We start from the raw sequence: 12,956 nt of genomic DNA, 5'->3' as shown, positions 1-12,956 counted from the left end.
ATAGCACCACCTGGGGGCCCAAACAGACATGCTGGCAGGCACACAGCTGCACTGGCACTTGGTCCTGCTTTGGCTGAACTCACAAGAGGTTCACAAGGGAGACCACACATTCACCTGTGTGAATGGGGGTGCTATTCGTTCACCTGTGAAGTAACTGGTGATGTTTTTGGCTTAAGAAACAGGAGTATAAACCTATAAAAGTACAAATATGATGGGTACTCTGAGCAAAAAATGTCTAAAGCTCATTCACACAACTGGGTAAATGGAAAAAGTTTACCTGAGCTTTTTTTTTTTTTTTAATGAATTTTAACTTACATAGCTAATACAGTGAATGAATACATTCTCCTTGTAAAAAGTAAAAAAAACTCAGGTAAGGCTAAAAAGAGTCTGTTTGGAGGACTGTATCCCCCCCACCTCAGCCTCCTCCCTGGTTTATTCATGCTACTTTCATTCATTTCCTTTCCAATTTTCAACACGGGATATATTATCCAAAAATGACATTTCAGAATATCTTATGAGCTATTTGTTATGCAAACAGAATACTAAACAATGAGATTCAGGATGTGGGGAGAGGAAGGCGGAACAAAACCACAAAGCCAAGTCAGTCTCTTTCTGTAAAAGGAAACAAATAAAATCACACTAAAAATGGAAAGCTTTTTCCTTCTTGTAATTCATAATTCTGTCTGGAACTCTGCCCCTCCCTTTCAGCACCATTTTGTCAGGATAGACATGAACTGTGCCAAAGGCCTGGCTGTCTGGAGCCGTTTCAATAACCCCTTCTATGTTGACGTGGTGCACACCAAAAGGATCCTCAGAGTAGCCACCATCGTGAGTGTGACCGGCGAAGAAACACACCACACACTTGTGAGACCAAATGACTGCAAGGGCGTCTCTGTAATTCCAGGCCAGGCACACACTGTCAGAGGCCTCGGGATAAATGGGAAGATGGCCTGTTAGTTAAAGAGAAGAAGAGTTATGAGCCAATTAAGAAATACCTCTTTCACCTAAAAAAGGCTAAAAACTAGTACTCAGGATAAAGAAAATGTGTATTGCTACTCATATGGACCGAGACCAGAGAGAATCCACATACATGAAAAACTAGATAATCTAGAGCCACGTTTCTGGAGCATAAAGAAGGGTGAGACAGTTTGCATCCAAGGGGAGAGAGGCTGCTGTATACGCAGAAATCCTGAGATCTATGGCCTACAAAGTCTTAAGATGCACAAACACCACCACGGGAGACTGAGGGCATCCCGGGCAGGGCGGTCCGTAAAGGCAGCCAGAGATCAGGCAGATGCTGAACTGGAATCCAGTCTCACTGATTTCCCTAAGAGTATGAGTGTTATACACACAGAAAGAGCTACTCCCAAGTAAAAGAACAGTTTAGGGATGTGCCAATGGATTATATATATATGTCATTTATATAAACACTCAATGTTTTATAAAGAACTGACTTAGGCTATTTGAAATACCTCCATGAGATCAAGGTGGCCATAGCCATTTTACAGATGAGAAAACTAAGTTAAAGCAGGGAACATTCATACTAGCTTCCACCGGAGATACAGCCAAGAGAATTTCAAATTCTTGATCTCAAGGCACCTACGAGGCCACATCAACATCAGGCCACAGTTTCACTCCAACGTACAGGTACAACAGCTCACTGGTCTTTGATTCTTCCCATTAAATCACTTTCCTTTTTTCCCTATTACTGTTTATTTTTATCCTGAAATTTTATTCTGAAAATTTTATTCTGCTTAATATGTTAGTTTATAATACAAGTAAAAAAAAAGGGGAGGTAACAGAGCATGTGCACATGCGCGCACACACACACACACACACACACAACCACTCTTCAAGCTGTGATAAGGGATGAGAGTCCCAGGAGGCTGTGAGACTTTGTAGACCCAGATGCCATGCTGGACTCATTGGACACAATTAGTCGCTCCCTTCTCTTTGAAATACTTGGCTTCCAGAACACTGCTGTCCCCCTAGTTTTCTCCCAACCTCAACGGCTTCTGATCCTCACTCTGCTGCTTCCTCACTTCCCTAGTGTCCTGTCAGGAGTGCCCAAATGCTTGGTCCTCAGGCTTCACTACTCTGTCTATACCTAATGGCTTGGTGATCTCTTAGTAATTTACAGTTTTAACTACTATCTGTATTCTTTCAACTTCCACGTTTATATATCTGGCCCAAACTTCTATTCTGCATTTCTGACTCATATGTCCCTACTGCTTACTCAACATCTCTCCTGATGTCTAACAGGCATCTGCAACTTAATATTTTCAAACCTGAACTCCTGAACTCTTCACCCAAAACCGCTCCTACTGCAGTGTTCCATATCTCAGCTAATAGCAATTCTATCCTTCCAACTGCAATGGCCAAAACTTGAGCAGGCCAAATACTTCTCAGAAGCCAAAATGAAAGTGAAGAAGCAAACAGAAACAAAAGAAAATGTCTATTAGCCATTTTAAACTTTGCTAAAGAAAACTCGAGGCACTCAGTTGTTCATCCAGTGTCTGAGCTTAGAGCAAAATGGAAGAAATGTACGAGATGCTAACGCAGACAGGTGCACTGACGGAAGTGCAAAGAAATGGGAAGAATACGGTACGGAGGGAGAAGACAACGAAAGGGGCCTTCAGTCTCAGGAGCTCTATGACTTGACCTACGTAGTTTAATCTCTTTGGTTCAGTTTCCTTATCTTTAAAATTAAAAGGTTTGACTATATGATCTCGAGGTCCCTTTTAGCTCCAGTAGTCTCTACAACAACAGGTACATTTTGGCAGTGAAAACTAAAAAGCAGAGACAAGAAGTATGCCATTTTGGAAACCACTTATTACAGAGCCAAACAGTGTCACATCATGCTTATAACCCCTGAGGGCACCTTATAATTTTCTAAGCCTTGAATGACATTTGATATTCTAGAAATACCCCTACTCCATCTCATATCTTTACCACATCAGTGAAAGATAAATAAGTAAAAACTGATTAATAGAAATATAATGGTTTTCTTTTGGCCACACCGAGCGGCTTGCGGGATCTTATTTCTCCCACCAGGGATCGAACCCGGGCCTCGGCAGTGAAAGCGCCAAGTCCTGATCACTGGACTGCCAGGGAATTCCCTGAAATATAATTTTATATTACCAACTATCTGAACAGCCTGTCATTTTCAAAGGGATTTCATGTTCATAAGTTCATCTGGTACAATACTGAGAAACTGCAGTTTGCACATTCAACATCTGTCCAGAGTCACACAGGTCATAGAAGCAAGAGCCAGAATGGCACGCCGTCCCTGTGACCCTCAGTACTATCTTCTCATCCATCAGGCCACATGGATTTTAACTGAGAGAACTCATCTCAGCCCCCAAACCAAGTACACCAGCCATATTGCAAATCCAGATTCAGTTCTTCGTGTGTGTGTGTGTGCGTGCATGCACACACACTCACATACAGACATCTATTTTAAGCACCTCCAGGTTCCTGTAACCTCTAATGGCAGTATGTCTGTGAAAAGTAATTCTAAACGAAAACAACACATTTTATTTCCTTGCAATCATATGGTGGACACAGTTACAGACCTGCCAGATGAGCCTCTCACACTCGTCCCGTGACACCAGCTTTGCTTTCACCTCATCAGCAGAGGTCACTGCACTCACAGGTAGGTCTCCGGAGGCTGGGATTTGGTCTGGGGCCTGGATGGAGTTTTTCACTTATATATATTACTACACAAATTGAACCCATTTGGGGAAATACTACTTTTTTTTTTTTTTTTTTTTTTTTGCGGTACGCGGGCCTCTCACTGTTGTGGCCTCTCCCGTTGCGGAGCACAGGCTCCGGACGCGCAGGTTCAGCGTCCACGGCTCACGGGCCCAGCCGCTCCCCGGCATGTGGGATCTTCCCGGACCGGGGCACGAACCCATGTCCCCTGCATCGGCAGGCGGACTCTCAACCACTGCGCCACCAGGGAAGCCCGGAAATACTACTTTTAAACTTAAAGGGCCAACTCACAGGCTCTAATATACGGCAAGATGTTTTATTTTACAATTCTTTCCTGACTCAAGCTTAAATGTTAATTTTACATTCAGATTGTTGCTCAGTAAAAAATTTTTAACTAAGCTTTCATTTTATAAAAATATCACACTATTAAATATTGTTCGTATGTTTTAAAACCTAACTAGATCCATTCTCTAAAATGCTAGTGTAATCAAATCATTTAAATACTTACTCACAATCACCACCTTTTCTTGGTTTCTGTCAGAGAATGTAAGAACTTCATTCAGCCAGTTCAGCTGTTCTTGGCTGAATCCTCCATTAAACTGGACAAACTGGGGCTCAGCAAGTCCTGAAACAAATTTAGTAATTTAGACCCATCAAATGTCGATTTTCCCTCATTTGGGCATTCACACTTAGCTAACGTGGGGACACTTGTACTTTTCTTTAGGAACTTTTGGCAGCAATCGACTTAAAATAGGAAACCGTAACAATTTAGAGCAATGTGAATCACACTGTATCTTACTCCTAATCTCAATTCTCCTCTGCTTACTTCCCCAGCTTCCCGTTGCACTGAATATACCACAGACTGTTTTCCGTGTCCACTGAGCCACTGTACAATCACCTCTCACCCCATGGGCCCTTCTGTGCGCTTCAGTAACGGTGCCTGACGCTGCTTTGTGCGCAGGCACTGGCGTTTGTCTCGAGTGCTCCGCCCTGCCCGCTCTTCCCAAGGACGACTCCTTCCTGTCACTTAGCTGAAATGCTTTTCCCTTAGAGAGGCTATTTCTGGCCACCTGACTAAAATGGTACCCCTAGTCCTTTTCTATAATATTGTCCTTTAGTTTCTTGGTGGCACTGATCACTTATTTCTGTTGCATTTGTTATCTGTCCCGTCCACTTTCTTCTTGTTTCCTCCACTCCATCCATAAAAAAAGCGGGACTGTCAGTATTGCCTACACCTCTGAATAGCTGCCCTAGAAAAAGTACCCGGCCAGAACATCAGGCACTCAGATATCTGTTAAATAAATGAATCTTGAACCAAATGCCACCAAGCCATGTGCCATGAGGCATGTGAGAAATCCTGACCCTGAACAACAGGACAATATACTTTTACCTTAATCGTCCATCTTCCTGCTGAATAAAAGGTAGCTGAAGAATTTAAAGACAATGTATTAGATTCTCAGCTCAAAGGAATAATTCACCTTGAGGACTATTCAATTCCGTATTTGGATTGTGCTCCCTCAGTATCTTCAGACACTGCTGGTATTTTGGAGAAGACTGATCCACGCCCAAGACACTCATGTCATAAGCATCGAGTAAAATGAACCGGAATTTAGGGAATGGTACAAAATGATAAGCATAATAATTCTCTGAAGGCACAGTCTCAGGATGATGGGCAATCTGGTCCTCCAGAAACTTTGTGTTAAGTTTGGAGTTTGTTAAATAGTCTCTGCTGAAGTTATAGAATTCATGATTTCCCCACGTGTGATGAACTGGGACTTTCAGCCTTTGGAATGTGTTCATGATGAGTTCCAGTGACTTTTCTGATGCTTGATACTGCGCATTATATCCATCGATGATGTCTCCAAGCTGAAGTACACAACTGGGTGGGCTGCTTTCTTTATTCCAGTGCTCGATAGCACCCTGTAAGTGAAGAAGACTGTGTCTGTAGTATCTCCGTCTGCTTCCTTGGAAATTATAGCCATCTTCCAAATCAGCATATTGAATATCTGCTATAACTCCAAAGGAGAAAAGAAGTTCTGAACTCTCACTGAGGCGTCCAGGTTCGGGCTTAGCATCCATAATCTCCAAATAGTTTTCTAAATTAAGTAAGGAAAGTGAAAAAGATAAAGTTATAAACATCTAATTTTCTAACGGGACTGAAGAAAATGGTAAAATGAATATTAAACTTAATAGTCAATCCACTAGGTAGCTTGGTACAGAGAAAAGTGCATGGGCTTCAGAGTCTGATGGTCTTAGGTCCAAATTACCAAGTCCTCAAAATGCTTCAGTTTTCTCATCTGTAAAATAGATGATAACCTCTATTCTGCAGAAGAACAGCAATTTACAAAAGGGTATTATCCTATTCATGAGCAGGCATTCTCGTTCTAGTAAAGTCAAATTCAAATCTGGTATAATTTGTAATTTTTAATAAATATACACTAGTTTTAAACAAACACACACACACACACCCCTTCTTCCACAAACACCAAAATAATTCTATCAAAAGCTCAAGATTTTTTTTGGGGGGGGGAGTTGGATATTACATTCATTCATTGTACTTTATACATTAGTTCCCACTAGGAGTATATTATGTTAGGCTAGATCTTTTCTCTTTGTTGACGGGTAGGTCACTTCAAATAATTTTCTCATATTATATATGCAATAACAGAGAGACGAAAAAAAGATGAGAGGATTAATTTAAACAAAAAAATCCGGCACAAAAGCTATGACATTGATATGACTATGTTCACTTCTGCGAGTAGTGATTCCTGGTTCTTCAAAAGTTGGATTCAAATTTGAACCAGCTTTTTAAAACCTGAATGCACATTCCCCTTCTCTCTAAACAAAACAGGAAATATGTATTCTTTTTTTCTTATACATGATCTCTGCCCTGCCTCAGTGGACCACAAGTGCTAGGGATTTAGACTTGAAAAAGCTATTACTTTATTAGATTGTTTACAATCTCAATTTATAATCATTTGTAATCTCTTAAAAGTGCCAAGAACACTAAGGATTAAAATAAAAATCAAAGGCTAGGACCCTAAATGATAAACTATGCTTGTTATAAAAACTACAGTAATAAATTGTGTTGTGGTGTCTAGGTTATTAAAGCCTAGTTGTTTCTAAAAATTCATTTATAGTTTCTAAAATTACTTTCAGACTCCTGGTCTCCAGTCATTTGCTGAATATTCCTACTGAGTTCTTTTTTTTTTTTTTTTTTTTTTTTTTTGCGGTAGGCGGGCCTCTCACTGTTGTGGCCTCTCCCCTTGCAGAGCACAGGCTCCGGATGCGCAGGCTCAGCAGCCATGGCTCACGGGCCCAGCCGCTCTGCGGCATGTGGGATCTTCCCGGACCGGGGCACGAACCCGTGTCCCCTGCATCGGCAGGCGGACTCTCAACCACTGCGCCACCAGGGAAGCCCCTGAGTTCTTTTTAACCTTCTACAGACATGTGAAATCCTGTCAGAGTGCTCCTATGAGGTGGAGGTGACAACTCCACAATCAGAAATAAGGGCCAGATTTCTATTTGACACTTTTGAGAATTAAGGGTCTCTTTTTGGTCTAAAACTGTTTGTCACTAATGACACACTTTCTATGGGATCTATCCAATTATGAGCTAAATTCCTTCCTTAATCTGGTTGGGTAGAATGAGCCCCAAAACAGGTAAAACAGAACCAGAAAAAGTGATGGAAACCCTGAAAAATTCCTTGGTGTTCTTATACTTTTTTGTTGTTGTTGTTGTTGTTGTTCATTTCTTCCTGCAGTCCTATCTGAAAACCCCACTAAATACCAACTCAGTTAATATGTACGAGGGATAGTATAGATGAGATAATCTGATTTGAAAGGTGAGATACAATTAAAATAAATACAAAACTCATTTAAGCTGAAAACCCCTAGTCTTTTAAGGCTTCACATATTTGGGATTCCAAGTATAGATTAATAAGAGAATCAAACCAGAAGATAATTTAGCAAGTGTTATCATTGGAACGTTATCACCAGAGATTAAGAGAAAATGGTTTCTGGGAATGCTTTTATCCCCTGCTAAACAAGCTTGTTTGTTTTGACCTTTAAACTCAGCGCCTTTAGGGTAACAATATGTACTGTACATCTCCTAGAGGGTATTTGGTCCCAATTAATTTGATCTTGTCCAGCAGACACCTGTCACTGCCGACCCAGCATTCATTACCTGTTCTGGTCAGCATCCCCAATGTCTGTTTAGGCACCTACCCACTCTCACTCTCAGTCTGTGTGGTTTAACCTCAACCTCCTGGCTGGGGAGGGGCAGACCCAGGACCCAGGCCTGGCCTCTAAAAGCCCAGTTTCCCTCTGGTCAGTTGGGGGTCAATAAGCATCAGCCCTGGGACTTTCTCTGGAACTACTAGCAAAACTACTGGAACTACTTCTGCTAAAACTGCTAACTAAGACTGGAGCTGCTAGGGAAAAGTTAACTGGGAAGAAACCCAACCCAGAAGGAAGCAATGTGACCGATGAAAGGAAGTCAAGTCCTGGAAACACTAGTTGAACACTTGGATCCACCTGTCCCTGTTAGAACTACTCTTGGTCATTTAGTTCTATCAGCCAACAAAATCTCCTCTGAGTAAAGCCAAAGTGAATTGGCTTTAAGGTTTCTGTCACGCGATACCAAAAGCCCTATCAGATGCACCTTCCACTGGAACACAGTTCAGTTTAGGGAAACTCCAGGGTATCTGAAGATTTGCCAGCTTTTTTTTTTTTTTTTTTTTGCGGTACGCGGGCCTCTCACTGTTGTGGCCTCTCCCGTTGCAGAGCACAGGCTCCGGACGCGCAGGCTCAGCGGCCATGGCTCACGGGCCCAGCCGCTCTGCGGCATGTGGGATCTTCCCGGACCGGGGCATGAACCCGTGTCGCCTGCATCGGCAGGCGGACTCTCAACCACTGCTCCACCAGGGAAGCCCTTGCCAGCTTTTTAAAGAAAGTTAAGTAATGTGAAGAGAACCCAGCAAGGGCCACATACTTCAAAGCAATAATGTGTTCTAGGGTAGAAAAGAGATTCAAAATGCTCATTACATATAGCTTTTAAAGATAAGGCTAAGGATAGAAAAAAAATATGCATTTTATTAAACACAGAAATTATTTTGTAAAACAGAAACTTAAATTTATACCGTGATCTGTTAAAGAAAAGATAAGAGATAAGGGAGGACAAGACCACATTCACGGAAAGACAATTGGAATCAACAGTGAGTGAGTCAGGGCAAAAAAGAACCAAGTGGGCCGGGAATTGACTCTTCTGGCTCATTTAGAGTCTTTTGTTTTATGGTTCAGGGAGATGACAGGGAGCTCAGATAGACTGATCCTGGTGGACAGAGAGATCAAAAACTCAAAGACACCCCCAGCGGGGAGACTTAGAATTAACAAGCATTCCAGTGCCATAGAACTTTTTCAAAATACTCCCCATCCTTCACCAAATACACACAAACAAGTAGATGAGTAGAGAATAATTGTTAAAGCTAAAATGGGTACATGAGGTTTATTCTCTCTACCTTTATGCATGTTTTTAAATGTCTATACTATAAAGTTTTTTAAAAGCATTCTAAAGTTTAGGGAAAAATAAAGTCTGGAAGAATTAGAAGATCTAAGAAAATAATTTGCTTTTGAAAAGAAAGCAAAATAGCAAGTTTCTAGTGAACTTGGTTCTGGAAGTTTTGCCTGCACCATTTACATACGCTAAGTTATCCAAGTTTTAGTTAAGAGGGATTATGATGAACTGCTGGAAGCTGTGAAGCTGAAAACCTAGAACTGATTGCAGTTCCAGTTTCTTAGAGCAAAATAACTCTCATCACCTGTTGTGAGATTCAACTGAGTTCTAATGCAAAGTGGTCTACTTTGTAAATCATAAAGCACTCTATACGTGTTAAGAAAATTATTTTTTAATTATATATCTGCCTAGTGAACCTCAAGATAAATGAAACTACCCCAACTTTTTATAGACCAGAATAATGCAGAAATCTTCACAAGATTTCCTCAAAAAAAGTCCTACAAAAATTCATGGTGCAGGATAAGCAGTCAGCATTCTGCAAAAACCACCTTAGGCACCAATGATTTTCAAGAATAGAAGGAAATGCCCAGGGATGCTTACTTGCTGAAAACTTGCTACGATATAAAAAACTTCTATGATAATTAAGACTGGCAGAATGCTGAAGGTCCTTGTAGAAAGCCCTCAAGAATCTATGGTGAGGTTGTGAAGAAAGACAGCCCTTCAAACTACTGTCAAAGGAAAAAAATGTGACAAGCCTAGACTTGACTAAGGAGAGACTGTTACAGGGAACTACTGCAATAAAGAGACGCTCAAAGCCTAAGCCAGAAGCATCTCAGGGAAGGGATGCGTGAGCCAAGTTTTTATACGTAGACCCACGTGGGCTAGGTAGCTGTGGAAAAAGAAGTGGGGGGGGGATAGCCTCAAAACTCACTGTGCTAGATACAGCAGTAAGAGGCAAGGTGAGGCAGGAAATTGTGGCTAGACACGCAGGGCGGAGATCTGCACCTGAGATGAAGCAAGTGAACTACAGGGCCGGGAAGTTAGGCCTAGTTGTCCTAGTCAAACAGCCTAAGGTTTTGTCAAGCACAAAATTTGATCAGCCTTGTCACTACTGATAGAACAAATATCAGATGATAATATCTACATCCTGTCTCGTTCAAGAAAAGCATCTAAATTGGGGAAAAAAAGAAAAAAAAACTCGTTTGTGACCTTGGTGGTTTAAGAGGAGTAATAAAAGTGTGTCAACCAAAAAACAATGCAGGAGGCTACAAGTAAGAAATGAGTTTATTTGGGGTCTTAAGAACTGCAATTCGGGAGACACAGATTCAGGTAAAACTGAGAGTGTTCTGGGGAAGAGAAAGAGTCAGGGGTTCATAAATATGAAAAGCCACAGAGTTAGCTGCCTGTTGAGAACTGTGATCGACTCTGACACAAGTCAAGAAATATTTGTCTTTAAGGAATCACGAATTATTCCAGGCTAGGGGTCCTCTAGGTATCGTGAGTTTCCAGCACATGTTCTGGATGACTTCATTAGGACAATAAATGGTCAAAGGTCAGATTCCATCCAGGGTGAGACATGCCTAAGTCACACATCCTCAAGGGCCTCCCGGTTCCATTTCAGTGAGCTCTCTTAGCAATACCAACACCATTCTGATTTTCCTCTCACAAGTGACAGGTTTACACTGGACAGTGTTTTAAGGTATCTTTTAACACTAAAGTTTTACAGGTGCATGAAGTCAGGCTCAGAGGTGTTAGCAATTCATCCAATGTACAGCTATAAAACACCTACTTTCAGCCAGGAACTGTTTTAGAAGCTAGTATTTTATTTAACATTATAAATTTAATATGAAGAAGTTGTATAAAAATGCTTTGGTGGGCTTCCCTGGTGGCGCAGTGGTTGAGAGTCCGCCTGCCGATGCAGGGGACACGGGTTCGTGCCCCGGTCCGGGAAGATCCCACATGCCACGGAGAGGCTGGGCCCGTGAACCATGGCCGCTGAGCCTGCGCGTCCGGAGCCTGTGCTCCGCAACGGGAGAGGCCACAGCAGTGAGAGGCCCGCGTACCGCAAAAAAAAAAAAAAAAAGCTTTGGTAAGCAAATAAAGGGTCCAGCTATTAAAAGAATCACTCTGGCAAATAAAAGTTAACAGACCAGCTGAAAAAAAAACCCTGAATTCAATTTTTAATGTATCTGACGGCTGTCTGATCAATTAACCTACAACTGAGCAAAGAGGTGAACAATAATTTTACACACTCACTGCCTGAATAAGCAGGGTACTTTTGTGGGTTTTTTTGTCAATTTGAGGACTACCTTCTCCCTGGAGAAACAAGCACAGAGAAATAAGGTGGGGTGGAGGGAGAAGATCTGAAGCATGGGCAAGTTCAAGACAGAAAAATCAGTTTGATTAAAAATGATCTTAAGTGCTGAACATTTACTTTGAGCCGATATTCCAGAGAAGTCCAGCTCAATTCAGGAATCAAGAAACACAGGTAATTACAGACTACTACAAACCTCCTGGTGGGCGAGCAGAGGAGAACACTGGCTGATGATGCCAGTCGATAAAAAATACCCAGCACCGGGGCCACCACCACCAGGCACCGGATGCTTCTGCTCAGCGGAAGCCCTGAAAAAGGCCCCGCGGGAGTGGGATCCAAAGTTAAGGACATTAGAAGGCTTTTTTTTTTTCCCCTCCTTTTTCTGTATTTTGCACATCTGCCACGGAGGCGGGGAGGAGAGAGATTAAGACTGCAGATGCTGAGACAAAGGCAAGGCAGAATGAACGCGAGTTCAACTTTCCCAAGCAATGAAAGTCAACCTACGAACGCTCTCCGCCTCGTTAACAGGGGGGCTTATGTAAATATAGGCTTGTAGAAATGCTAGGGCCCAGGGAGCCCAAGTCAAGGGCTGGGACGTGACGCAGGAGAGACACCGCTCCGTACAGTGCCGGTATTTCTATTCAGGTTCCTTATACCCTGGGAAAAATCCCAGGCAGTTCAGTCATACTTGACTAGTCCTTGTCACCCTAACCGCTCAAATATCCTAATCAGCAAATGTGTTTAAAAAGTCGCACAGGGCTCCCCTGGTGGCGCAGTGGTTGAGAGTCCGCCTGCCGATGCAGGGGACACGGGTTCGGGCCCCGGTCCGGGAAGATCCCACATGCCGTGGAGCGGCTAGGCCCGTGAGCCGTGGCCGCTGAGCCTGCGCGTCCGGAGCCTGTGCTCTGCAACGGGAGAGGCCACAACAGTGAGAGGCCCGCGTACCACAAAAAAAAAAAAAAAAAAAAGTAGCACATTATTTCAAGCGCAATGGGTCCGCTTCTACGTTAGGGGTGCAAAGCGGTCAACGACCGGCCTCCAGGCTGAGGACGGAGGCTGCCCGGTCCCGGCAGTCTCCGGACGCCGTTTTCTCTTTTCCGAGGCTTGGGGCGTCCGGTGAGGGAGGAGAGGCTGCGGTCGCCTTAGCCTCGGGCCCCTGAGCTGCACTCAGGCCTCCCGGCCCAGCTCCCGCCGCGCAGCCAGGTCCCCAGTGCGGCCCCCTCCTCCGGGCCCTGTCAGCTCCCGAGAGCCCTGCAGCCCGCCCGCGTAGGCCTACCCCAGCCCGGCCCGCCCCGCCCCGCCTCCAGCTGCGAGGAACCACCTACCGCGCGCCGACTCCGCAGCGAAGAACTCCCAGACTACCGGCTAGCCGACGCGTCACCATCGAGCGCAGCGGAAAGAGCGACTCTCCCTC

The 12,956-nt window shown here is 43.4% G+C and overlaps 1 protein-coding gene across 3 annotated transcripts in view; it reads right to left on the bottom strand.

Annotated features, from left to right (window-relative positions):
• Positions 1–12,928, bottom strand: part of ADPRM (ADP-ribose/CDP-alcohol diphosphatase, manganese dependent) — a 323,254-nt gene extending 310,326 nt beyond the window's left edge. The window contains exons 1-4 of one of the 3 annotated variants that reach the window (XM_081219024.1): positions 12,868–12,928; positions 5,193–5,810; positions 4,223–4,339; positions 122–950 (exon numbers count right to left, since the gene is read on the bottom strand). In XM_081219024.1, the coding sequence (XP_081075150.1) occupies positions 640–950; positions 4,223–4,339; positions 5,193–5,793 (1,029 nt within the window). In that variant the 5' untranslated portion in view covers positions 5,794–5,810; positions 12,868–12,928 and the 3' untranslated portion in view covers positions 122–639. Of the gene's footprint in view, positions 1–121; positions 951–4,222; positions 4,340–5,192; positions 6,810–12,867 lie in introns of those variants that run through there. The other 2 variants (XM_081219023.1, XR_014013981.1) reach the window with 2 other exon arrangements.
• Positions 12,929–12,956: the final 28 nt, after the last annotated feature.

This window comes from Mesoplodon bidens, assembly GCF_964165515.1.
Source record: "Mesoplodon bidens genome assembly, chromosome: 19".
NCBI lineage: Eukaryota > Metazoa > Chordata > Mammalia > Artiodactyla > Ziphiidae > Mesoplodon > Mesoplodon bidens.
The sequence above is the reverse complement of the archived record's forward strand: the minus strand, read 5'-3'. Positions and strand labels throughout refer to the sequence as shown.